The following is a 27150-nucleotide window of genomic DNA, read 5'->3' on the forward strand; positions in this document are numbered from 1 at the left end:
GCATAAAATGTGCAAACCCAAATAATAACCATTGCATTCCATCACATTTATACCACATACATCACTATTGAAACATTCTCATTTGCAAAATATGTGCAAACCAAAACGATAACCATTGCATTCCATCACATTTATATCACATACATCACTATTGAAACATTCTCATTTGCATAAAATGTGCAAACCCAAATAATAACCATTGCATTCCATCACATTTATATCACATACATCACTATTGAAACATTCTCATTTGCAAAATATGTGCAAACCAAAAAGATAACCATTGCATTCCATCACATTTATATCACATGCATCACTATTGAAACATTCTCATTTGCATAAAATGTGCAAACCCAAATAATAACCATTGCATTCCATCACATTTATATCACATGCATCACTATTGAAACACTCTCATTTGCATAATATGTGCAAACCCAAATAAAGACCATTGCATTCCATCACATTTATATCACATACATCACTATTGAAACATTCTCATTTGCATAATGTGTGCAAACCCAAATAATAACCATTGCATTCCATCACATTTATATCACATACATCACTATTGAAACATTCTCATTTGCATAAAATGTGCAAACCCAAATATTAACCATTGCATTCCTTCACATTTATATCACATACATCACTATTGAAACATTCTCATTTACATAAAATATGCAAACTCAAAAGATAACCATTGCATTCCATCACATTTATACCACATACATCACTATTGAAACATTCTCATTTGCAAAATATGTGCAAACCAAAAAGATAACCATTGCATTCCATCACATTTATATCACATGCATCACTATTGAAACATTCTCATTTGCATAAAATGTGCAAACCCAAATAATAACCATTGCATTCCATCACATTTATATCACATACATCACTATTGAAACATTCTCATCATTTGCATAAAATGTGCAAACCCAAATAATAACCATTGCATTCCATCACATTTATACCACATACATCACTATTGAAACATTCTCATTTGCATAATATGTGCAAACCAAAAAGATAACCATTGCATTCCAACACATTTATATCACATACATCACTATTGAAACATTCTCATTTGCATAAAATGTGCAAACCCAAATAATAACCATTGCATTCCATCACATTTATATCACATACATCACTATTGAAACATTCTCATTTGCATAATATGTGCAAACCCAAATAATAACCATTGCATTCCATCACATTTATACCAAATACATCACTATTGAAACATTCTCATTTGCAAAATATGTGCAAACCAAAAAGATAACCATTGCATTCCATCACATTTATATCACATACATCACTATTGAAACATTCTCATTTGCATAAAATGTGCAAAAGCAAATAATAACCATTGCATTCCATCACATTTATATCACATACATCACTATTGAAACATTCTCATTTGCAAAATATGTGCAAACCAAAAAGATAACCATTGCATTCCATCACATTTATATCACATGCATCACTATTGAAACATTCTCATTTGCATAAAATGTGCAAACCCAAATAATAACCATTGCATTCCATCACATTTATATCACACACATCACTATTGAAACATTCTCATTTGCATAAAATGTGCAAACCCAAATATTAACCATTGCATTCCTTCACATTTATATCACATACATCACTATTGAAACATTCTCATTTACATAAAATATGCAAACTCAAAAGATAACCATTGCATTCCATCACATTTATACCACATACATCACTATTGAAACATTCTCATTTGCAAAATATGTGCAAACCAAAAAGATAACCATTGCATTCCATCACATTTATATCACATGCATCACTATTGAAACATTCTCATTTGCATAAAATGTGCAAACCCAAATAATAACCATTGCATTCCATCACATTTATATCACATACATCACTATTGAAACATTCTCATTTGCATAATATGTGCAAACCCAAATATTAACTATTGCATTCCTTCACATTTATACCACATACATCACTATTGAAACATTCTCATTTGCATAATATGTGCAAACCAAAAAGATAACCATTGCATTCCTTCACATTTATACCACATACATCACTATTGAAACATTCTCATTTGCAAAATATGTGCAAACCAAAAAGATAACCATTGCATTCCATCGCATTTATATCACATACATCACTATTGAAACATTCTCATTTGCATAAAATATGCAAACTCAAAAGATAACCATTGCATTCCATCACATTTATACCACATACATCACTATTGAAACATTCTCATTTGCAAAATATGCGCAAACCAAAAAGATAACCATTGCATTCCATCACATTTATATCACATGCATCACTATTGAAACATTCTCATTTGCATAAAATGTGCAAACCCAAATAATAACCATTGCATTCCATCACATTTATATCACATACATCACTATTGAAACATTTTCATTTGCATAATATATGCAAACTCAAAAGATAACCATTACATTCCATCTTTTATATCACATGCATCACTATTGAAACATTCTCATTTGCATAAAATGTGCAAACCCAAATAACCATTGCATTCCATCACATTTATACCACATACATCACTATTGAAACATTCTCATTTGCAAAATATGCGCAAACCCAAAAGATAACCATTGCATTCCATCATTTATATCACATACATCACTATTAAAACATTCTCATTTGCATATGTGCAAACCCAAAAGATAACCATTGCATTCCATCACATTTATACCACATACATCACTATTGAAACATTCTCATTTGCATAATATGTGCAAACCAAAAAGATAACCATTGCATTTCTTCACATTTATATCACATACATCACTATTGAAACATTCTCATTTGCAAAATATGTGCAAACCAAAAAGACAACCATTGCATTCCATCACATTTATATCACATACATCACTATTGAAACATTCTCATTTGCATAAAATGTGCAAACCCAAATAATAACCATTGCATTCCATCACATTTATATCACATACATCACTATTGAAACATTCTCATTTGCAAAATATGTGCAAACCAAAAAGATAACCATTGCATTCCATCACATTTATATCACATGCATCACTATTGAAACATTCTCATTTGCATAAAATGTGCAAACCCAAATAATAACCATTGCATTCCGTCACATTTATATCACATGCATCACTATTGAAACACTCATTTGCATAATATGTGCAAACCCAAATAATAACCATTGCATTCCATCACATTTATATCACATACATCACTATTGAAACATTCTCATTTGCATAATATGTGCAAACCCAAATAATAACCATTGCATTCCATCACATTTATATCACATACATCACTATTGAAACATTCTCATTTGCATAAAATATGCAAACCCAAATATTAACCATTGCATTCCTTCACATTTATATCACATACATCAGTATTGAAACATTGTCATTTACATAAAATATGCAAACTCAAAAGATAACCATTGCATTCCATCACATTTATACCACATACATCACTATTGAAACATTCTCATTTGCAAAATATGTGCAAACCAGAAAGATAACCATTGCATTCCATCACATTTATATCACATGCATCACTATTGAAACATTCTCATTTGCATAAAATGTGCAAACCCAAATAATAACCATTGCATTCCATCACATTTATATCACATACATCACTATTGAAACATTCTCATCATTTGCATAAAATGTGCAAACCCAAATAATAACCATTGCATTCCATCACATTTATACCACATACATCACTATTGAAACATTCTCATTTGCAAAATATGTGCAAACCAAAAAGATAACCATTGCATTCCATCACATTTATATCACATACATCACTATTGAAATATTCTCATTTGCATAAAATGTGCAAACCCAAATAATAACCATTGCATTTCATCACATTTATATCACATACATCACTATTGAAACATTCTCATTTGCAAAATATGTGCAAACCAAAAAGATAACCATTGCATTCCATCACATTTATATGACATGCATCACTATTGAAACATTCTCATTTGCATAAAATGTGCAAACCCAAATAATAACCATTGCATTCCATCACATTTATATCACATGCATCACTATTGAAACACTCTCATTTGCATAATATGTGCAAACCCAAATAATAACCATTGCATTCCATCACATTTATATCACATACATCACTATTGAAACATTCTCATTTGCATAATATGTGCAAACCCAAATAATAACCATTGCATTCCATCACATTTATATCACATACATCACTATTGAAACATTCTCATTTGCATAAAATGTGCAAACCCAAATATTAACCATTGCATTCCTTCACATTTATATCACATACTTCACTATTGAAACATTGTCATTTACATAAAATATGCAAACTCAAAAGATAACCATTGCATTCCATCACATTTATACCACATACATCACTATTGAAACATTCTCATTTGCAAAATATGTGCAAACCAAAAAGATAACCATTGCATTCCATCACATTTATATCACATGCATCACTATTGAAACATTCTCATTTGCATAAAATGTGCAAACCCAAATAATAACCATTGCATTCCATCACATTTATATCACATACATCACTATTGAAACATTCTCATCATTTGCATAAAATGTGCAAACCCAAATAATAACCATTGCATTCCATCACATTTATACCACATACATCACTATTGAAACATTCTCATTTGCAAAATATGTGCAAACCAAAAAGATAACCATTGCATTCCATCACATTTATATCACATACATCACTATTGAAATATTCTCATTTGCATAAAATGTGCAAACCCAAATAATAACCATTGCATTTCATCACATTTATATCACATACATCACTATTGAAACATTCTCATTTGCAAAATATGTGCAAACCAAAAAGATAACCATTGCATTCCATCACATTTATATGACATGCATCACTATTGAAACATTCTCATTTGCATAAAATGTGCAAACCCAAATAATAACCATTGCATTCCATCACATTTATATCACATGCATCACTATTGAAACACTCTCATTTGCATAATATGTGCAAACCCAAATAATAACCATTGCATTCCATCACATTTATATCACATACATCACTATTGAAACATTCTCATTTGCATAATATGTGCAAACCCAAATAATAACCATTGCATTCCATCACATTTATATCACATACATCACTATTGAAACATTCTCATTTGCATAAAATGTGCAAACCCAAATATTAACCATTGCATTCCTTCACATTTATATCACATACTTCACTATTGAAACATTGTCATTTACATAAAATATGCAAACTCAAAAGATAACCATTGCATTCCATCACATTTATACCACATACATCACTATTGAAACATTCTCATTTGCAAAATATGTGCAAACCAAAAAGATAACCATTGCATTCCATCACATTTATATCACATGCATCACTATTGAAACATTCTCATTTGCATAAAATGTGCAAACCCAAATAATAACCATTGCATTCCATCACATTTATATCACATACATCACTATTGAAACATTCTCATTTGCATATGTGCAAACCCAAATAATAACCATTGCATTCCATCACATTTATATCACATACATCACTATTGAAACATTCTCATTTGCATAATATGTGCAAACCCAAATATTAACCATTGCATTCCTTCACATTTATACCACATACATCACTATTGAAACATTCTCATTTGCATAATATGTGCAAACCAAAAAGATAACCATTGCATTCCTTCACATTTATACCACATACATCACTATTGAAACATTCTCATTTGCAAAATATGTGCAAACCAAAAAGATAACCATTGCATTCCATCACATTTATATCACATACATCACTATTGAAACATTCTCATTTGCAAAAAATATGCAAACTCAAAAGATAACCATTGCATTCCATCACATTTATACCACATACATCACTATTGAAACATTCTCATTTGCAAAATATGTGCAAACCAAAAAGATAACCATTGCATTCCATCACATTTATATCACATGCATCACTATTGAAACATTCTCATTTGCATAAAATGTGCAAACCCAAATAATAACCATTGCATTCCATCACATTTATATCACATACATCACTAATGAAACATTCTCATTTGCATAATATATGCAAACCCAAAAGATAACCATTACATTCCATCTTTTATATCACATGCATCACTATTGAAACATTCTCATTTGCATAAAATGTGCAAACCCAAATAATAACCATTGCATTCCATCACATTTATATCACATACATCACTATTGAAACATTCTCATTTGCAAAATATGTGCAAACCAAAAAGATAACCATTGCATTCCATCACATTTATATCACATGCATCACTATTGAAACATTCTCATTTGCATAAAATGTGCAAACCCAAATAATAACCATTGCATTCCATCACATTTATATCACATGCATCACTATTGAAACACTCTCATTTGCATAATATGTGCAAACCCAAATAATAACCATTGCATTCCATCACATTTATATCACATACATCACTATTGAAACATTCTCATTTGCATAATATGTGCAAACCCAAATAATAACCATTGCATTCCATCACATTTATATCACATACATCACTATTGAAACATTCTCATTTGCATAAAATGTGCAAACCCAAATATTAACCATTGCATTCCTTCACATTTATATCACATACTTCACTATTGAAACATTGTCATTTACATAAAATATGCAAACTCAAAAGATAACCATTGCATTCCATCACATTTATACCACATACATCACTATTGAAACATTCTCATTTGCAAAATATGTGCAAACCAAAAAGATAACCATTGCATTCCATCACATTTATATCACATGCATCACTATTGAAACATTCTCATTTGCATAAAATGTGCAAACCCAAATAATAACCATTGCATTCCATCACATTTATATCACATACATCACTATTGAAACATTCTCATTTGCATATGTGCAAACCCAAATAATAACCATTGCATTCCATCACATTTATATCACATACATCACTATTGAAACATTCTCATTTGCATAATATGTGCAAACCCAAATATTAACCATTGCATTCCTTCACATTTATACCACATACATCACTATTGAAACATTCTCATTTGCATAATATGTGCAAACCAAAAAGATAACCATTGCATTCCTTCACATTTATACCACATACATCACTATTGAAACATTCTCATTTGCAAAATATGTACAAACCAAAAAGATAACCATTGCATTCCATCACATTTATATCACATACATCACTATTGAAACATTCTCATTTGCAAAAAATATGCAAACTCAAAAGATAACCATTGCATTCCATCACATTTATACCACATACATCACTATTGAAACATTCTCATTTGCAAAATATGTGCAAACCAAAAAGATAACCATTGCATTCCATCACATTTATATCACATGCATCACTATTGAAACATTCTCATTTGCATAAAATGTGCAAACCCAAATAATAACCATTGCATTCCATCACATTTATATCACATACATCACTAATGAAACATTCTCATTTGCATAATATATGCAAACCCAAAAGATAACCATTACATTCCATCTTTTATATCACATGCATCACTATTGAAACATTCTCATTTGCATAAAATGTGCAAACCCAAATAATAACCATTGCATTCCATCACATTTATACCACATACATCACTATTGAAACATTCTCATTTGCAAAATATGTGCAAACCCAAAAGATAACCATTGCATTCCATCATTTATATCACATACATCACTATTAAAACATTCTCATTTGCATATATGCAAACCCAAAAGATAACCATTGCATTCCATCACATTTATACCACATACATCACTATTGAAACATTCTCATTTGCATAATATGTGCAAACCAAAAAGATAACCATTACATTCCTTCACATTTATATCACATACATCACTACTGAAACATTCTCATTTGCAAAATATGTGCAAACCAAAAAGATAACCATTGCATTCCATCACATTTATATCACATACATCACTATTGAAACATTCTCATTTGCATAAAATGTGCAAACCCAAATAATAACCATTGCATTCCATCACATTTATATCACCTACATCACTATTGAAACATTCTCATTTGCATAATATGTGCAAACCCAAATATTAACCATTGCATTCCTTCACATTTATATCAAATACATCACTATTGAAACATTCTCATCATTTGCATAAATTATGCAAACTCAAAAGATAACCATTGCATTCCATCACATTTATACCACATACATCACTATTGAAACATTCTCATTTGCAAAATATGTGCAAACCAAAAAGATAACCATTGCATTCCATCACATTTATATCACATACATCACTATTGAAACATTCTCATTTGCAAAATATGTGCAAACCAAAAAGATAACCATTGCATTCCATCACATTTATATCACATGCATCACTATTGAAACATTCTCATTTGCATAAAATGTGCAAACCCAAATAATAACCATTGCATTCCATCACATTTATATCACATGCATCACTATTGAAACACTCTCATTTGCATAATATGTGCAAACCCAAATAATAACCATTGCATTCCATCACATTTATATCACATACATCACTATTGAAACATTCTCATTTGCATAATATGTGCAAACCCAAATAATAACCATTGCATTCCATCACATTTATATCACATACATCACTATTGAAACATTCTCATTTGCATAAAATGTGCAAACCCAAATATTAACCATTGCATTCCTTCACATTTATATCACATACTTCACTATTGAAACATTGTCATTTACATAAAATATGCAAACTCAAAAGATAACCATTGCATTCCATCACATTTATACCACATACATCACTATTGAAACATTCTCATTTGCAAAATATGTGCAAACCAAAAAGATAACCATTGCATTCCATCACATTTATATCACATGCATCACTATTGAAACATTCTCATTTGCATAAAATGTGCAAACCCAAATAATAACCATTGCATTCCATCACATTTATATCACATACATCACTATTGAAACATTCTCATTTGCATATGTGCAAACCCAAATAATAACCATTGCATTCCATCACATTTATATCACATACATCACTATTGAAACATTCTCATTTGCATAATATGTGCAAACCCAAATATTAACCATTGCATTCCTTCACATTTATACCACATACATCACTATTGAAACATTCTCATTTGCATAATATGTGCAAACCAAAAAGATAACCATTGCATTCCTTCACATTTATACCACATACATCACTATTGAAACATTCTCATTTGCAAAATATGTACAAACCAAAAAGATAACCATTGCATTCCATCACATTTATATCACATACATCACTATTGAAACATTCTCATTTGCAAAAAATATGCAAACTCAAAAGATAACCATTGCATTCCATCACATTTATACCACATACATCACTATTGAAACATTCTCATTTGCAAAATATGTGCAAACCAAAAAGATAACCATTGCATTCCATCACATTTATATCACATGCATCACTATTGAAACATTCTCATTTGCATAAAATGTGCAAACCCAAATAATAACCATTGCATTCCATCACATTTATATCACATACATCACTAATGAAACATTCTCATTTGCATAATATATGCAAACCCAAAAGATAACCATTACATTCCATCTTTTATATCACATGCATCACTATTGAAACATTCTCATTTGCATAAAATGTGCAAACCCAAATAATAACCATTGCATTCCATCACATTTATACCACATACATCACTATTGAAACATTCTCATTTGCAAAATATGTGCAAACCCAAAAGATAACCATTGCATTCCATCATTTATATCACATACATCACTATTAAAACATTCTCATTTGCATATATGCAAACCCAAAAGATAACCATTGCATTCCATCACATTTATACCACATACATCACTATTGAAACATTCTCATTTGCATAATATGTGCAAACCAAAAAGATAACCATTACATTCCTTCACATTTATATCACATACATCACTACTGAAACATTCTCATTTGCAAAATATGTGCAAACCAAAAAGATAACCATTGCATTCCATCACATTTATATCACATACATCACTATTGAAACATTCTCATTTGCATAAAATGTGCAAACCCAAATAATAACCATTGCATTCCATCACATTTATATCACCTACATCACTATTGAAACATTCTCATTTGCATAATATGTGCAAACCCAAATATTAACCATTGCATTCCTTCACATTTATATCAAATACATCACTATTGAAACATTCTCATCATTTGCATAAATTATGCAAACTCAAAAGATAACCATTGCATTCCATCACATTTATACCACATACATCACTATTGAAACATTCTCATTTGCAAAATATGTGCAAACCAAAAAGATAACCATTGCATTCCATCACATTTATATCACATACATCACTATTGAAACATTTCATTTGCATAATATGTGCAAACCCAAATAATAACCATTGCATTCCACCACATTTATATCACATACATCACTATTGAAACATTCTCATTTGCATAAAATGTGCAAACCCAAATAATAACCATTGCATTCCTTCACATTTATATCACATACATCACTATTGAAACATTCTCATTTGCAAAATATGTGCAAACCAAAAAGATAACCATTGCATTCCATCACATTTATATCACATACATCACTATTGAAACATTTCATTTGCATAATATGTGCAAACCCAAATAATAGCCATTGCATTCCACCACATTTATATCACATACATCACTATTGAAACATTCTCATTTGCATAAAATATGCAAACTCAAAAGATAACCATTGCATTCCATCACATTTATACCACATACATCACTATTGAAACATTCTCATTTGCAAAATATGTGCAAACCAAAAAGATAACCATTGCATTCCATCACATTTATATCACATGCATCACTATTGAAACATTCTCATTTGCATAAAATGTGCAAACCCAAATAATAACCATTGCATTCCATCACATTTATATCACATGCATCACTATTGAAACACTCTTATTTGCATAATATGTGCAAACCCAAATAATAACCATTGCATTCCATCACATTTATATCACATACATCACTATTGAAACATTCTCATTTGCATAAAATGTGCAAACCCAAATAATAACCATTGCATTCCATCACATTTATATCACATACATCACTATTGAAACATTTCATTTGCATAATATGTGCAAACCCAAATAATAACCATTGCATTCCACCACATTTATATCACATACATCACTATTGAAACATTCTCATTTGCATAAAATATGCAAACTCAAAAGATAACCATTGCATTCCATCACATTTATACCACATACATCACTATTGAAACATTCTCATTTGCAAAATATGTGCAAACCAAAAAGATAACCATTGCATTCCATCACATTTATATCACATGCATCACTATTGAAACATTCTCATTTGCATAAAATGTGCAAACCCAAATAATAACCATTGTATTCCATCACATTTATATCACATACATCACTATTGAAACATTCTCATTTACATAATATGTGCAAACCCAAATAATAACCATTGCATTCCATCACATTTATATCACATACATCACTATTGAAACATTCTCATTTGCATAATATGTGCAAACCCAAATAATAACCATTGCATTCCATCACATTTATATCACATACATCACTATTGAAACATTCTCATTTGCATAAAATGTGCAAACCCAAATATTAAGCATTGCATTCCTTCACATTTATATCACATACATCACTATTGAAACATTGTCATTTAGATAAAATATGCAAACTCAAAAGATAACCATTGCATTCCATCACATTTATACCACATACATCACTATTGAAACATTCTCATTTGCAAAATATGTGCAAACCAAAAAGATAACCATTGCATTCCATCACATTTATATCACATGCATCACTATTGAAACATTCTCATTTGCATAAAATGTGCAAACCCAAATAATAACCATTGCATTCCATCACATTTATATCACATACATCACTATTGAAACATTCTCATCATTTGCATAAAATGTGCAAACCCAAATAATAACCATTGCATTCCATCACATTTATACCACATACATCACTATTGAAACATTCTCATTTGCAAAATATGTGCAAACCAAAACGATAACCATTGCATTCCATCACATTTATATCACATACATCACTATTGAAACATTCTCATTTGCATAAAATGTGCAAACCCAAATAATAACCATTGCATTCCATCACATTTATATCACATACATCACTATTGAAACATTCTCATTTGCATAATATGTGCAAACCCAAATATTAACCATTGCATTCCTTCACATTTATACCACATACATCACTATTGAAACATTCTCATTTGCATAATATGTGCAAACCAAAAAGATAACCATTGCATTCCTTCACATTTATACCACATACATCACTATTGAAACATTCTCATTTGCAAAATATGTACAAACCAAAAAGATAACCATTGCATTCCATCACATTTATATCACATACATCACTATTGAAACATTCTCATTTGCAAAAAATATGCAAACTCAAAAGATAACCATTGCATTCCATCACATTTATACCACATACATCACTATTGAAACATTCTCATTTGCAAAATATGTGCAAACCAAAAAGATAACCATTGCATTCCATCACATTTATATCACATGCATCACTATTGAAACATTCTCATTTGCATAAAATGTGCAAACCCAAATAATAACCATTGCATTCCATCACATTTATATCACATACATCACTAATGAAACATTCTCATTTGCATAATATATGCAAACCCAAAAGATAACCATTACATTCCATCTTTTATATCACATGCATCACTATTGAAACATTCTCATTTGCATAAAATGTGCAAACCCAAATAATAACCATTGCATTCCATCACATTTATACCACATACATCACTATTGAAACATTCTCATTTGCAAAATATGTGCAAACCCAAAAGATAACCATTGCATTCCATCATTTATATCACATACATCACTATTAAAACATTCTCATTTGCATATATGCAAACCCAAAAGATAACCATTGCATTCCATCACATTTATACCACATACATCACTATTGAAACATTCTCATTTGCATAATATGTGCAAACCAAAAAGATAACCATTGCATTCCTTCACATTTATATCACATACATCACTACTGAAACATTCTCATTTGCAAAATATGTGCAAACCAAAAAGATAACCATTGCATTCCATCACATTTATATCACATACATCACTATTGAAACATTCTCATTTGCATAAAATGTGCAAACCCAAATAATAACCATTGCATTCCATCACATTTATATCACCTACATCACTATTGAAACATTCTCATTTGCATAATATGTGCAAACCCAAATATTAACCATTGCATTCCTTCACATTTATATCAAATACATCACTATTGAAACATTCTCATCATTTGCATAAATTATGCAAACTCAAAAGATAACCATTGCATTCCATCACATTTATACCACATACATCACTATTGAAACATTCTCATTTGCAAAATATGTGCAAACCAAAAAGATAACCATTGCATTCCATCACATTTATATCACATACATCACTATTGAAACATTTCATTTGCATAATATGTGCAAACCCAAATAATAACCATTGCATTCCACCACATTTATATCACATACATCACTATTGAAACATTCTCATTTGCATAAAATGTGCAAACCCAAATAATAACTATTGCATTCCTTCACATTTATATCACATACATCACTATTGAAACATTCTCATTTGCATAATATGTGCAAACCCAAATATTAACCATTGCATTCCTTCACATTTATATCAAATACATCACTATTGAAAGATTCTCATCATTTGCATAAATTATGCAAACTCAAAAGATAACCATTGCATTCCATCACATTTATACCACATACATCACTATTGAAACATTCTCATTTGCAAAATATGTGCAAACCAAAAAGATAACCATTGCATTCCATCACATTTATATCACATACATCACTATTGAAACATTCTCATTTGCATAAAATGTGCAAACCCAAATAATAACCATTGCATTCCATCACATTTATATCACATACATCACTATTGAAACATTCTCATTTGCAAAATATGTGCAAACCAAAAAGATAACCATTGCATTCCATCACATTTATATCACATGCATCACTATTGAAACATTTCATTTGCATAATATGTGCAAACCCAAATAATAACCATTGCATTCCACCACATTTATATCACATACATCACTATTGAAACATTCTCATTTGCATAAAATATGCAAACTCAAAAGATAACCATTGCATTCCATCACATTTATACCACATACATCACTATTGAAACATTCTCATTTGCAAAATATGTGCAAACCAAAAAGATAACCATTGCATTCCATCACATTTATATCACATGCATCACTATTGAAACATTCTCATTTGCATAAAATGTGCAAACCCAAATAATAACCATTGCATTCCATCACATTTATATCACATGCATCACTATTGAAACACTCTCATTTGCATAATATGTGCAAACCCAAATAATAACCATTGCATTCCATCACATTTATATCACATACATCACTATTGAAACATTCTCATTTGCATAAAATGTGCAAACCCAAATAATAACCATTGCATTCCATCACATTTATATCACATACATCACTATTGAAACATTTCATGTGCATAATATGTGCAAACCCAAATAATAACCATTGCATTCCACCACATTTATATCACATACATCACTATTGAAACATTCTCATTTGCATAAAATATGCAAACTCAAAAGATAACCATTGCATTCCATCACATTTATACCACATACATCACTATTGAAACATTCTCATTTGCAAAATATGTGCAAACCAAAAAGATAACCATTGCATTCCATCACATTTATATCACATGCATCACTATTGAAACATTCTCATTTGCATAAAATGTGCAAACCCAAATAATAACCATTGCATTCCATCACATTTATATCACATGCATCACTATTGAAACACTCTCATTTGCATAATATGTGCAAACCCAAATAATAACCATTGCATTCCATCACATTTATATCACATACATCACTATTGAAACATTCTCATTTGCATAATATGTGCAAACCCAAATATTAACCATTGCATTCCTTCACATTTATATCACATACATCACTATTGAAACATTCTCATCATTTGCATAAATTATGCAAACTCAAAAGATAACCATTGCATTCCATCACATTTATACCACATACATCACTATTGAAACATTCTCATTTGCAAAATATGTGCAAACCAAAAAGATAACCATTGCATTCCATCACATTTATATCACATGCATCACTATTGAAACATTCTCATTTGCATAAAATGTGCAAACCCAAATAATAACCATTGCATTCCATCACATTTATATCACATACATCACTATTGAAACATTCTCATTTGCATAATATGTGCAAACCCAAATAATAACCATTGCATTCCATCACATTTATATCACATACATCACTATTGAAACATTCTCATTTGCATAATATGTGCAAACCCAAATAATAACCATTGCATTCCATCACATTTATATCACATACATCACTATTGAAACATTCTCATTTGCATAATATGTGCAAACCCAAATAATAACCATTGCATTCCATCACATTTATATCACATACATCACTATTGAAACATTCTCATTTGCATATGTGCAAACCCAAATAATAACCATTGCATTCCTTCACATTTATATCACATACATCACTATTGAAACATTCTCATTTGCATAATATGTGCAAACCCAAATAATAACCATTGCATTCCATCACATTTATATCACATACATCACTATTGAAACATTCTCATTTGCATAATATGTGCAAACCCAAATATTAACCATTGCATTCCTTCACATTTATATCACATACATCACTATTGAAACATTCTCATTTGCATAATATGTGCAAACTCAAAAGATAACCATTGCATTCCATCACATTTATACCACATACATCACTATTGAAACATTCTCATTTGCAAAATATGTGCAAACCAAAAAGATAACCATTGCATTCCATCACATTTATATCACATGCATCACTATTGAAACATTCTCATTTGCATAAAATGTGCAAACCCAAATAATAACCATTGCATTCCATCACATTTATATCACATACATCACTATTGAAACATTCTCATTTGCATAATATGTGCAAACCCAATTAATAACCATTGCATTCCATCACATTTATATCACATACATCACTATTGAAACATTCTCATTTGCATAATATGTGCAAACCCAAATAATAACCATTGCATTCCATCACATTTATATCACATACATCACTATTGAAACATTCTCATTTGCATAATATGTGCAAACCCAAATAATAACCATTGCATTCCATCACATTTATATCACATACATCACTATTGATTGAAACATTCTCATTTGCATAATATGTGCAAACCCAAATAATAACCATTGCATTCCTTCACATTTATATCACATACATCACTATTGAAACATTCTCATTTGCATAATATGTGCAAACCCAAATAATAACCATTGCATTCCATCAGATTTATATCACATACATCACTTTTGAAACATTGTCATTTGCATAATATGTGCAAACCCAAAAGAAAACCATTACATTCGATCATTTATATCACATACATCATTATTGAAACATTCTCATTTGCAAATATGTGCAAACCCAAAAGAAAACCATTACATTCCATCATTTATATCACATACATCACTATTGAAACATTCTCTTTTGCATAATATGTGCAAACCCAAAAGATAACCATTGCATTTCATCATTTATATCATATACATCACACAGGAGTCAAAAACACTGTGCTTTCGTATTTATCCCACTTTCCATAAATAGATGAGACTGCATCTTTTTTGGGAATGATTCAATCTACAGAATTACTCAGCCTTCCCACATGACAGCAATTTGACACTTTCCACAGAGAATCTATATATTCCTGTGATGATACTCCATAACCTAAGCTATCACAGTTTGCTTTTCAGTTATTGATTAATTAATTATTTATTTATTGTTGAGTTTTGTCCAATGAAAACGCTAGTTCCAGTTCAGCTACATTTTGCAAACTCATATTACCCATGAGAGCATTTTTGATGTTTTGATGTCTTCCGAGTGGATGCATTAACTGAACAAGTAATAGTAGTGTGTTACAGACAAAAAAGACCAGGATGTGTGACCTTTCACCTTGGCCTTTCACTCAAAGATGCAATGACTTCATTACCCACCTGCTGTGTAATCTCCTTAACAGATGATGGCAAAACAAGAAACTCTTTATCAAGACATGATTTGCTGTTATTCTGAAAGTACTTCAGCCTCTCATCAACAATGTACTCTTTTTTCTCAATAACTGATTGCATGTCTTTCACTGACTGGAATTTCAGCCTCCATCCAGGGTCATATACCAAGTTTATGTCAATATTAGTGGTGGCTGTAACAGAGATAAAATAAAACTATTTTGTATCAGACCTGAAATTTGTTTTATGATGTCAGTTCATTTTTTCTTGTATTTTTCAAAATTTTCTGGAAATGAACTGTAATTTACTCAAAAAATTTGGCTTTTTTGTCCCAAATTGGCAGACTATAAAGAGAACTATTTTGTGAATTTGTGACAAAAAGAGGAAACTGGTGGTGTAAAATCTCTCATTTTTAAGGCAAAATGTGATAAGATTGCCTTGGCGTATAGGAGTAGTATAGAGAAAATCTGTATTTTCTAGGACACCAAGGCAAACTCTTAGGACAGTGAGATAATTGCCTTTGATGCCTCCATGAAGATCAAATTCTGTGATGTTATCTAATATCTAGTTTTGACAAGTTGAATGTAGAATATAGGAAAAAAAAGTAAATTCGCTGGGTTTTATTTTCACTGAATTGATACTAAAAATAGCAAAATTTTATTCCAAGCGAAAATAAAATATTTTACAGTATACCTTCAGCATGTATAAAAATTTGTTTAGAGTTTGCTAACATCACATGGAAATTGCAATGTTCACTACTGCACAAATTGAGACTTATTTCCCCAGAATACAGGTCATAATGCGAAAGTAATGAACATACTGTGCAGATTGGATACTGTGTGAAAATAACAAAACTGACATTGACTGGGAGGAGATTAAACAGATAGTACCACTTACATGTAGCTGGCTGGCTGTTAACTTTGTCCCAGGGTATACTTGTTAAATTAGATCATGCGGAACTGACATCTTATTCAGTCTCCCACAAGTCATACATATACAGTGTGATATTTTTATTTGAGCTCAAGAGACAATTAGGTCTTTAATACAAGAATACCATGCACTTATCCTATATTGATTGTGAGTAATATAATTTAGAAATGCCAAAAATATTATTTGGTTTTAGTTGAAAGTCGACCATTAGGAATTGTTGCAATCATGGTATATTATGCACAGTACTGTACCAAAATATATTATACGAGTATTCAGCAAGGGACTGTCCACTTTAATGATTAACCATAATTGATAATACTTGCGAAAAGTAATGGCATCTTTGTGAAAATAACACAATGAGCATTCTATAATATTCATGCAGAAAATTATTCAATATTGGATACAATTTTTATAGACATATATTTCTCAAAACTGTCCAATTAATATATCCATACAAGTAATCAATATATTTTTTATTACTTTACAATATCATTTTTATGAGTTTTCAGATTGGTTGACTTATTAAACTCACACATTATTATGCCAATGTGAAAAATCTTTATTTAGATTGATCTTTACATGGGTTTTTAAGAAGATTTTTGCAGCATACATGTATAGATTACTGTAAAATACTTTAAACTATTTTACATAGAATTATTTTTTGTATTTTGTATTGAATTTATTATGTATTTATTTTCATTGATTTTTGACAAGTTGAATGTAAAATATAGGAAAGAAGGTATATTGCTGGATTTTATTTTTGCTGAATCATTCCTTCGACAAAAAAAACGAAAATGAATTCCAAGTGAAAATTAAGTATTCCACAGAATAATAAACAGTTCATTTATCTATTATATCTGACCGCTTCCTGTATTTATTCTAGCTATGTTCCCAATAATCAAACACAAGTCAAAGTCTGCCCTCAATGATGGTATATTTATATGGTTACAATACATGTAGTTTTAGTTTAGTTTAATATAATACGAGGTTATTACAACAATACTGAAAAGTATCCTTATAATAACCTTATTATTATACATCTTTTTCTTTCAAGGATACACAATGGGAATGCCGAAATCCAAAAAGTTTAGAAGGGATTTAGCGAACTTCTTCGTGTGGGTCTGGTCAAACAGTGGAGGCTGCCATGTTTGTTTTTTATTATTAGAGGATGGTTCTGTGAGTTCCACATTTGGAATTTGCATTCCCTAATATTGTAGGATGAAAATACCCAGTGCAATACCACAAAATTTTGGCAAACTGTAATTTATGGCGTTACGGTGACAGATGTGTAATAATATACTTAATGTAACTTGGCTTGGTTAATGCACAAAATTGTTTCATTTTCTTGCAAATGTCTACAGTAAAGCTGCCTTTGTATATCTTGTTGAGTTGTCTGTCTACAAGGAGATCAAAGCAAGCATTTGGCAGTCAAATAACTCTGTTCAATCATTGATGTGCTTTGGCTGCATTTCTTGATCCATATTGAATACAAAAACAATCTCCTATAAAACACTGGTGAGGGCGCTTTGACATATTTCAAAACAGATACTTAAATTGCCATGCTGGAGAAAAGCTTAGATATAGACGTTTTTTTCAAAGCCAAGGCGAGGGCTTTCATAATATGTGGGCATGTTTCAGTCAAGTATACAAACAGATTTGTAACATAACACACAATTATTTAGTGCGAACAAGAGTGTACAAACATGGCCCACAGAATTGAGGTCACAAGTTCAATTGAAATGTGCATAACTTAATACTGGATGTTGTATTCATGATTGATGCACAGTCAGCAGCTGTGTTGTGATGTAGCGCAATTTATATTTTAGTAATTTAATGCTGGATCAGGGAATACTGTGTTCATGAGTGTATGTCAGCTGGTGTGTACAAGGAACATTCAGTTTTGTAGTTTTATAACTTGAATTATTAATGAATTAATTACAGTAAAAGGTTGTAATTACTATAATTAATTTTATTTAAAAAGTGCTCTCCCATTGTGTACTCCTCCAGTCATATAGTATCACACTTTAATATACAACGTACAATTAGTGAACATATACTGAATATGTGTTCAGTTCAATTTCACAGAAATAGCAATTCATTTTCATGAAAGTACTAATAATAGCGTTTTGACTCACTTCAAAAAATCCACTGATGGTTAGAAAAAGTGGTTTCAAATGCTGATGGGTTATTTTATAAACAATTCTTTCATTTTAAGAAATGAACATTCACTTGATTTGTAATACTGACTTTCTCTCTTTTACTATTACATTCATTTTATTTATAAATTGCTATTAACCAATAGAACATTTTTAAGGATGCAGTATATATATTATTATTAAATTTTATTGACACATGTATGCTGTGATAGTATTTAATTCACAGTTTTAAATGGACTTCTTGAGTATACTGTATTTACTCTATTAGAAGCATATCACCAATACCAACTAAAAAACTAAAATTTGTGACCATAGAATAAACTCGCAGCTTAGTATGAAATCGAGTCTCTATTATTTAGGTTATATATAACCCTATGTGCCTCTTATCATAGTTTTAGCAGGACCAACACACCCTATTATTGCGGTTATAAATACCCTTATGTGTCCCCCTATCATGCATAAGCCTGGCTATGTGGAACAATACGGTAATTAAGAAGGTTGACTTACTTCTGCAGCAATCATCAAATTTGTCGGGATAACTACTGTTAAAATATAGACTGGTTCCACGTATCAATGACAGTGGTCCACAGAGGATGATAGGTCTACCAGGCACTGTAGGATAAAAAGATTGGTATTAGAATCAACAAGCCATGCATGGCACAGTTCCCATTATCGAATTTAAGATATATAGTTTTGTCTATAGTAATATAGCTGGAATATAAACATGTCAGGAATATGATTATGAAAACATTTAAATGATTGACATTTTTATCTGATCGTCAAACAAGTATTGAGAGATATTGCTCTGGAACAGCATTAATTAAAACAAAATCAGCCATTTTGAATACATGTATAATGAATATATAAAATTTGAACATAGTCAGTCAAAGCATGTCATAGGTATGGCTCTAGAAGCCTATTCATTAAAACAAAATGGCGGCCAGTCAGCCATTCTGAATCTGATCTAAAAAAATAAAATAACATGCATCAGGAACCATAAAGTCTAATGTTTGTACCAAGTTTGAACAAAATCCATCCATAAATGCCAGAAATGCTTGATATTTGATGATTTTATAGCACACAAATTGCCAACAATCGGCCATTTTTAATAGGATCATCAAACCAATATATTTGTATATCTATGACATGATGTATGATGAATATTTAAAATTTGAACATAATCAGTCATAGCAAGTTCGAGATATGGCACTATAGAACCACATTTATTAAAACAAAATGGCTGCCAGTTGGCCATTTTGAATCTTATCTGAAAACAAAATGATGTGCATCAAGATCTTATAATGTCCAATGTATATGCCAAGTTTGAACAAAATCCAACATCCGAGAAATGTTTGATTTTGATGATTTTTAGAGCAAAAATAGCCACCATTCGGCCATCTTGAATCACATCGTGAAACAAATTGATGTGCATATGTAGAATATCATGTATGATGTATGTGTGAAGTTTGATTGTGATTGGTCCAAGCATTTCTAAGATACAGGTCCGGACGCATGCACGAACAGACGGACGGACGGACGGAAGCACGCACGCACGCACAGAGGTCAAAACATAAGTCCATGTTTTCAGACTGTGTTCGTAAGGGTGAGTGGGACTAGTAGGGGTTTATGAGTAGATGACATGGTCTGGACAGGATGATGGATCTATCAAGTAATATGGGATAGGAATTGATATTAACAACTAGTAATAGTCTAAATGTAGATGAGTTAGAGTAAAGGTGAGTGGGACTAGTAGGGGGCTTATGTGTGGATGGATTGATATTAACAACCAGTAATAGTCTAAATGCAAGACGTTTTACCAAATAATAATTGTTTAATCCTTAATGTACAAAAAACACATAAAATAAACACAATAAAACTTACAATACCACCAATAATAGTTTACTCACATACAATAATGGCACAGTTGAAACTTGCAGAAAATATATAACTTGATATAAATTCCCTAACTCACTAGAAAAGTAAAACTCATAAAACTCCCTAACTCAAGTAAAAAAACAACAACATCAAACTATACTGATCAAATCAAAAGATGTACAGGTGATTGGAGAAGTGAGCAATAATAAATGGTTCTTACCTGAGTTGGAATTCTGAGCATGAGAAGGGAAAGTGTTCATAATAGTTGAAAGCTGTGTATAAACGTCGTCCCATATGTCTGCACATATGGTAGCTGTAAAAAGACAATGTAGCATTCAGTATCCTCTAGACTGCTTTGACAAAAGAATATGCTTGGTTTCAAAGCACCATTACTATAGTCCTATACCATTAACCACGCTGCCAGCACTTTTAGTGAAGTGTTTTATTATTCTTAATATTACTTTTACATAAGTACATATATGATAATTTAACATTCAAATTAATTATATATACAATACAAATCATACCATTTGTTGCCACTTTTGATGTAAAAATTTCTCTACTTTCAGATATATTTAGCGATAACAAATCATGGCATAATCTTTAAACGAAGGGTTTTCAGATTAAAAACAAATGTACAACGGAAGATGGAACGATTTCTGAAAGAGCTCCACTGTAATGGCATGTATGCAATGGACTGTGTCCCTGCAATACTTGAATATATGAATGTAAACAAATCCAGTGAGGAAGGTGACAGACCATATCAGAGAGATAAGTTTGAATCTTGAAATTACATAATTTAGAATTAGGCGAGGGTTCTCCGAACCCGCCTATTCACATAGTTCATACCCACTATAGACTCCGGTCAGTCAAAATGACTATTTTGAACTGTAGGCATTAATCAGCGATTCTGCCGGTGACGGAAAGATAGAATCAGGGGAAGCCCCATGACCTCAAGATTCTTTTACACCTTACATGTACGTCACAAACCCACGTGACCGAGGCCACATGGCAGCGCCATAGGTAGCCGTCAATCACTTTGGTTCCTTTCTCTTCGCCTTGAGGACTTAGACCAACACGACGAAAAGAGTGGGGAGGTTGGGGGGGGGGAGTCTATGGTGGGTATGAACTATGTGAATAGGCGGGTTCGTAGAACCCTCGCCTTAATTCACTACATTCAATTACCCACCATAGACTCCGGTCAGTCAAAATGACTATTTTGAACTGTAGTCAGACACCGATAGGTGGCGGATTTTTCCGAACAAACAGAAAAAATGATGAAAGTCTTTTCCCAGTCTGGGATGAAAACAAACTCAACACCCTAGTTAAGACCCAAAAAAGGGTAGTGTCTTACCTTGCCTGTGCTGTCCCCGGAGCAAGGAGCCAACATGCTGCTATGGTGACAGGGTTCGGTGTGCCCGAGAAAGCTAGACCCCAACCAAATTCTGGGGGGTAGTAAGCTTTCAAAGTAAAGACCGAAACAGTTCTGCATGAGGGCATAGGCCGCAAAGTGGGACCTGGGAGCTCTCAGGGGAGTGCGATGGTAGAGAAACCTGTTCGCATAAAATGCCGGACTGACTTATTGCCTATGCGCAGGGACCCTAGCGGTCATTCGGGCTGGGTCAGCAAACAAAGACTGACCCGCTACGACGGGACCCAACCTAGAGAGACCCTTTTCAATTGATTCGGTGTCTCTTAGATGGTAGTTGATAAAGACGTTCTGCATTCTCCAGAAACCTGCCCTACATGTGTGCTCGAGGGGGGGGGGGGGCTGACGCTAGCACTAGCGAGTTAGCCATCGCACAGACCTCATGAGCTCGTACTTGGTGTCTCTGCGAGCTCTGTGTCGAGGAATATAAAGTATTAGACCTCTATTACAGTCGCAGTAAACCACCTAGTTATAGAAGTTGGGGAGACCGGCATATCCTGCCTGCCTAGGCCATAACACAAAGATGTGTGCCTGGCACCCTGTTCCAAATCCTTAGTATGGTTTGGTGGCAACTATGTGCTCGAACCGGGTAGAGAAGCAATTCCTCCTGACCCTCCGGGCAGACAAAATTTGACAGCCGAGGGATGACGATCGGGTGAGGATAGTGTCCTGGGATTTGGTTCTAAACGAGAAACCCGATTCGTGTCTTTAGCACAACTTGATTGTCCATAACGACAGTCCATCATCCGAGAAGTACAATGCCCCCCCCCAGCTCTGGCCGCGCCTACCTGAGGCAAGGGCCAGTAGGAAGACTATTTTCCACGTTCAAAATTTGAGTGGTGCTGATTGGAGAGGCTCAAAGGGCGTTCTGCTTAGAGCAGACAACACAGCCGACGAGTCCCAGTTGGGCGGCTCCCTTGTATGGGGTCTTGGCATCCGGAAAGCAGTAAATAGTCTCCTAATAATAGGACAATCGGCTAGTCTTGTTCCCATACATTTAGAGTGGTGGGGGACAAGACTGACCTGTAGCCAACGATCGCTGTGTAGGACAACCCACTTCGTCAAACAGGTGGACAAAAGAGCCTGCTACCTGGCCAATAGAGGGATGGTATGGATCAATCTCCCTTCCGCTACACCAATCAGTGTATGCTCGCAACCTAGAAATGTAGGCCCCTGTTCGCCCTGGTCAGGACGTTGGCAGCCCGCTCAGATAAGGCTTTCGTATGTGCGGGTCTACTGAGAGCCTCTATGTGTGTAAGTGATACCTGCTGGGCTCATTGGTAGTGCGCCATCTGGTTGGGACGGCAGATCCGGTAAGTCCGAAAGCACTTGTCGCCTGGTAAATTTGACGCCATTGAGTTGTATTTTTATTGTGTAATTAGAACATTTTATAGATTGTCAGACGGACATGACATGCAGTGATTTGTGTGGATGTGCTTTTTGCATACACTATACTAACAGGGATAGCCGTAATGGAGTTATGAAACTTATTTTGGCTCCTGAGTGAATACATTTGACATGAGAGTATCACGTGATCACTTCGTGGAAGGGATGACGTCAGCGTAGTGAAGACGGGGGAACAATGGCTGCTCGTTAAAGTGGAACCACGCCGTCCCGAGTTGACTGGTTGAAACGCTGCCTGAGCCGATCAGCGCGACCAGAAAAGGCCATTGCCGATGGGACTGTGAGTTGAAGTCCTTGCTGAGTGACAGGTACCCGTGGGGCCGGAGTATTTCGAGTCGAACGACTGATAGAAGCAGTTGTGGGCGAGTGAAGTGAACTGGTTTTGTCAAGTTTGTGAAACTACTGTACGCGCGTGAGGCGATTTGAAAGTCAAAGGGACCTACGCTCCGCCGCTACAGTTGTGAGGGTTTCGCCGCTATTTTGACGTGATCGACACCAGTACGCCACTGTGGGACTCGCCGTTACCGTAAGGAACTTGAAGATCAGGTTTGATACTCGTTATTGACTAACAAAAGTTAACTTTGTGCAAACTGTCATACGATTTCGAACAGTGATCAGTTCCGTTACTCACATGTACACGCGCGACTGTATGATTTTTGTGTGTTTGAATCTTTGCGCTTGGAGGGAAGTTTTTCGTTTGGCTTGTTGTTAAAGTTAGCAATTTCGTGTGTTGTGCCCTACAAGACAGCAAAGATTGTGCGTATCTGTGTGATGTTCGTCTGAAGTGAATATTAATTAGAGGTTACATGTAATCAGTTAACTAGGGTTAGTGCTTTTACTGTTGGTACATTCATGACATGTATAGTTTTATTAGGCTGTACGTTGTACTAAAGTTCATGCAGAATTTTATTGAGTTGTTGTACCAGTTAACTGTTGTTGTATTTACCCAACGAGAGAATTTCATAACACTATAGTTATTGTTGTGTTTACGCTACATGTATATTGATGGACATTGTGTATTTAACTATCGAGTCATACAACTTTAGTAATTATTGTGATGAACATTGCTGTTAATTCTGTTAACCGGAAGTGATTATTATTGTGTGTATTACTGCCAATTCATGCATTTGTAGTGTTTATTACCATACTATTGTTAGTTTATACTTCAGTGAGCGAGGTGCCAATTATTGTGTTATGTACAAATAATTATATGTGCCCACTGTTGACTTTGGTTCACCTTTATGAATATTGAATAGAAGTTGTTGTTTACTTGACCTGTCTGCGTTGTTAATTAATGGTGTGAATGTCTCCTTGATTATAATATTCGATGTACGTCGTTACCTCGGTTTACCACTGGACTGTCGAATTGTCCCGACCGGAGTAAGAGATCCCTGGTTGTTATTGTAGAGATACCAGTTAGGTGCCCTTCATATAAATTTTCCCTATCTGTCCACCTGTGATTTGAGCTAATCTAGTTTTAGGCAACTTATGGGTGTGACACACTGCTAGTGATTCGACTAGCATTTTCAACAGAAGTGGAAACTAGGCCTTGCTTGGCCAATTGGGTGCAACCCATGATAATATGCGGGTGTGCACCTGTCAAAGTTTTTTCCGGTGCCTGGTGAGCGGGAAGGGAGGAAAGGCGTACACAACTAAGTGGGTCCACAGGGTTAGCAAACTGACCCTGGCCCAGGCTCCTGGAGTCAGCAGGAGTGTTACGTACGTTGGGAGCTTGGCGTTCCGGGGTGCGGCAAACTGGTCCAACCTTGGACCGTCCCACAGCCGAAACAGCCTGGAGGCTACCCACTGGGGTATCAGCCACTTGGACGGAGCCATCCTGAAAGGGCGTCGCCAGACTGTTCCTTACCCCTGGAAGGTGGTATGCGGTTAGCACCCCTGTCCGAGGTTGGCCAGTGATGACCACCAGGGCAGGGTTTCCTTCACTTGGTCCGAGAAAGAAACCCGTCTATCTAGTTCCCATAGGAGAGC

At 33.2% G+C, this 27150-nt stretch overlaps 1 protein-coding gene across 1 annotated transcript in view; it reads right to left on the minus strand.

Moving 5' to 3' along the window:
• LOC102806997 (uncharacterized) overlaps window positions 1-27150 on the minus strand; it is a 74713-nt gene that overhangs the window by 10228 nt on the left and 37335 nt on the right. Inside the window, exons 6-8 of the mRNA XM_006821180.3 lie at window positions 22549-22641; window positions 20961-21065; window positions 17359-17561 (exon numbers count right to left, since the gene is read on the minus strand). Coding sequence (XP_006821243.1) covers window positions 17359-17561; window positions 20961-21065; window positions 22549-22641 — 401 coding nt within the window. The remainder of the gene's footprint in view (window positions 1-17358; window positions 17562-20960; window positions 21066-22548; window positions 22642-27150) is intronic.

Source organism: Saccoglossus kowalevskii, chromosome 14 (assembly GCF_978046115.1).
Source record: "Saccoglossus kowalevskii chromosome 14, keSacKowa6.1, whole genome shotgun sequence".
Taxonomy (NCBI): domain Eukaryota; kingdom Metazoa; phylum Hemichordata; class Enteropneusta; family Harrimaniidae; genus Saccoglossus; species Saccoglossus kowalevskii.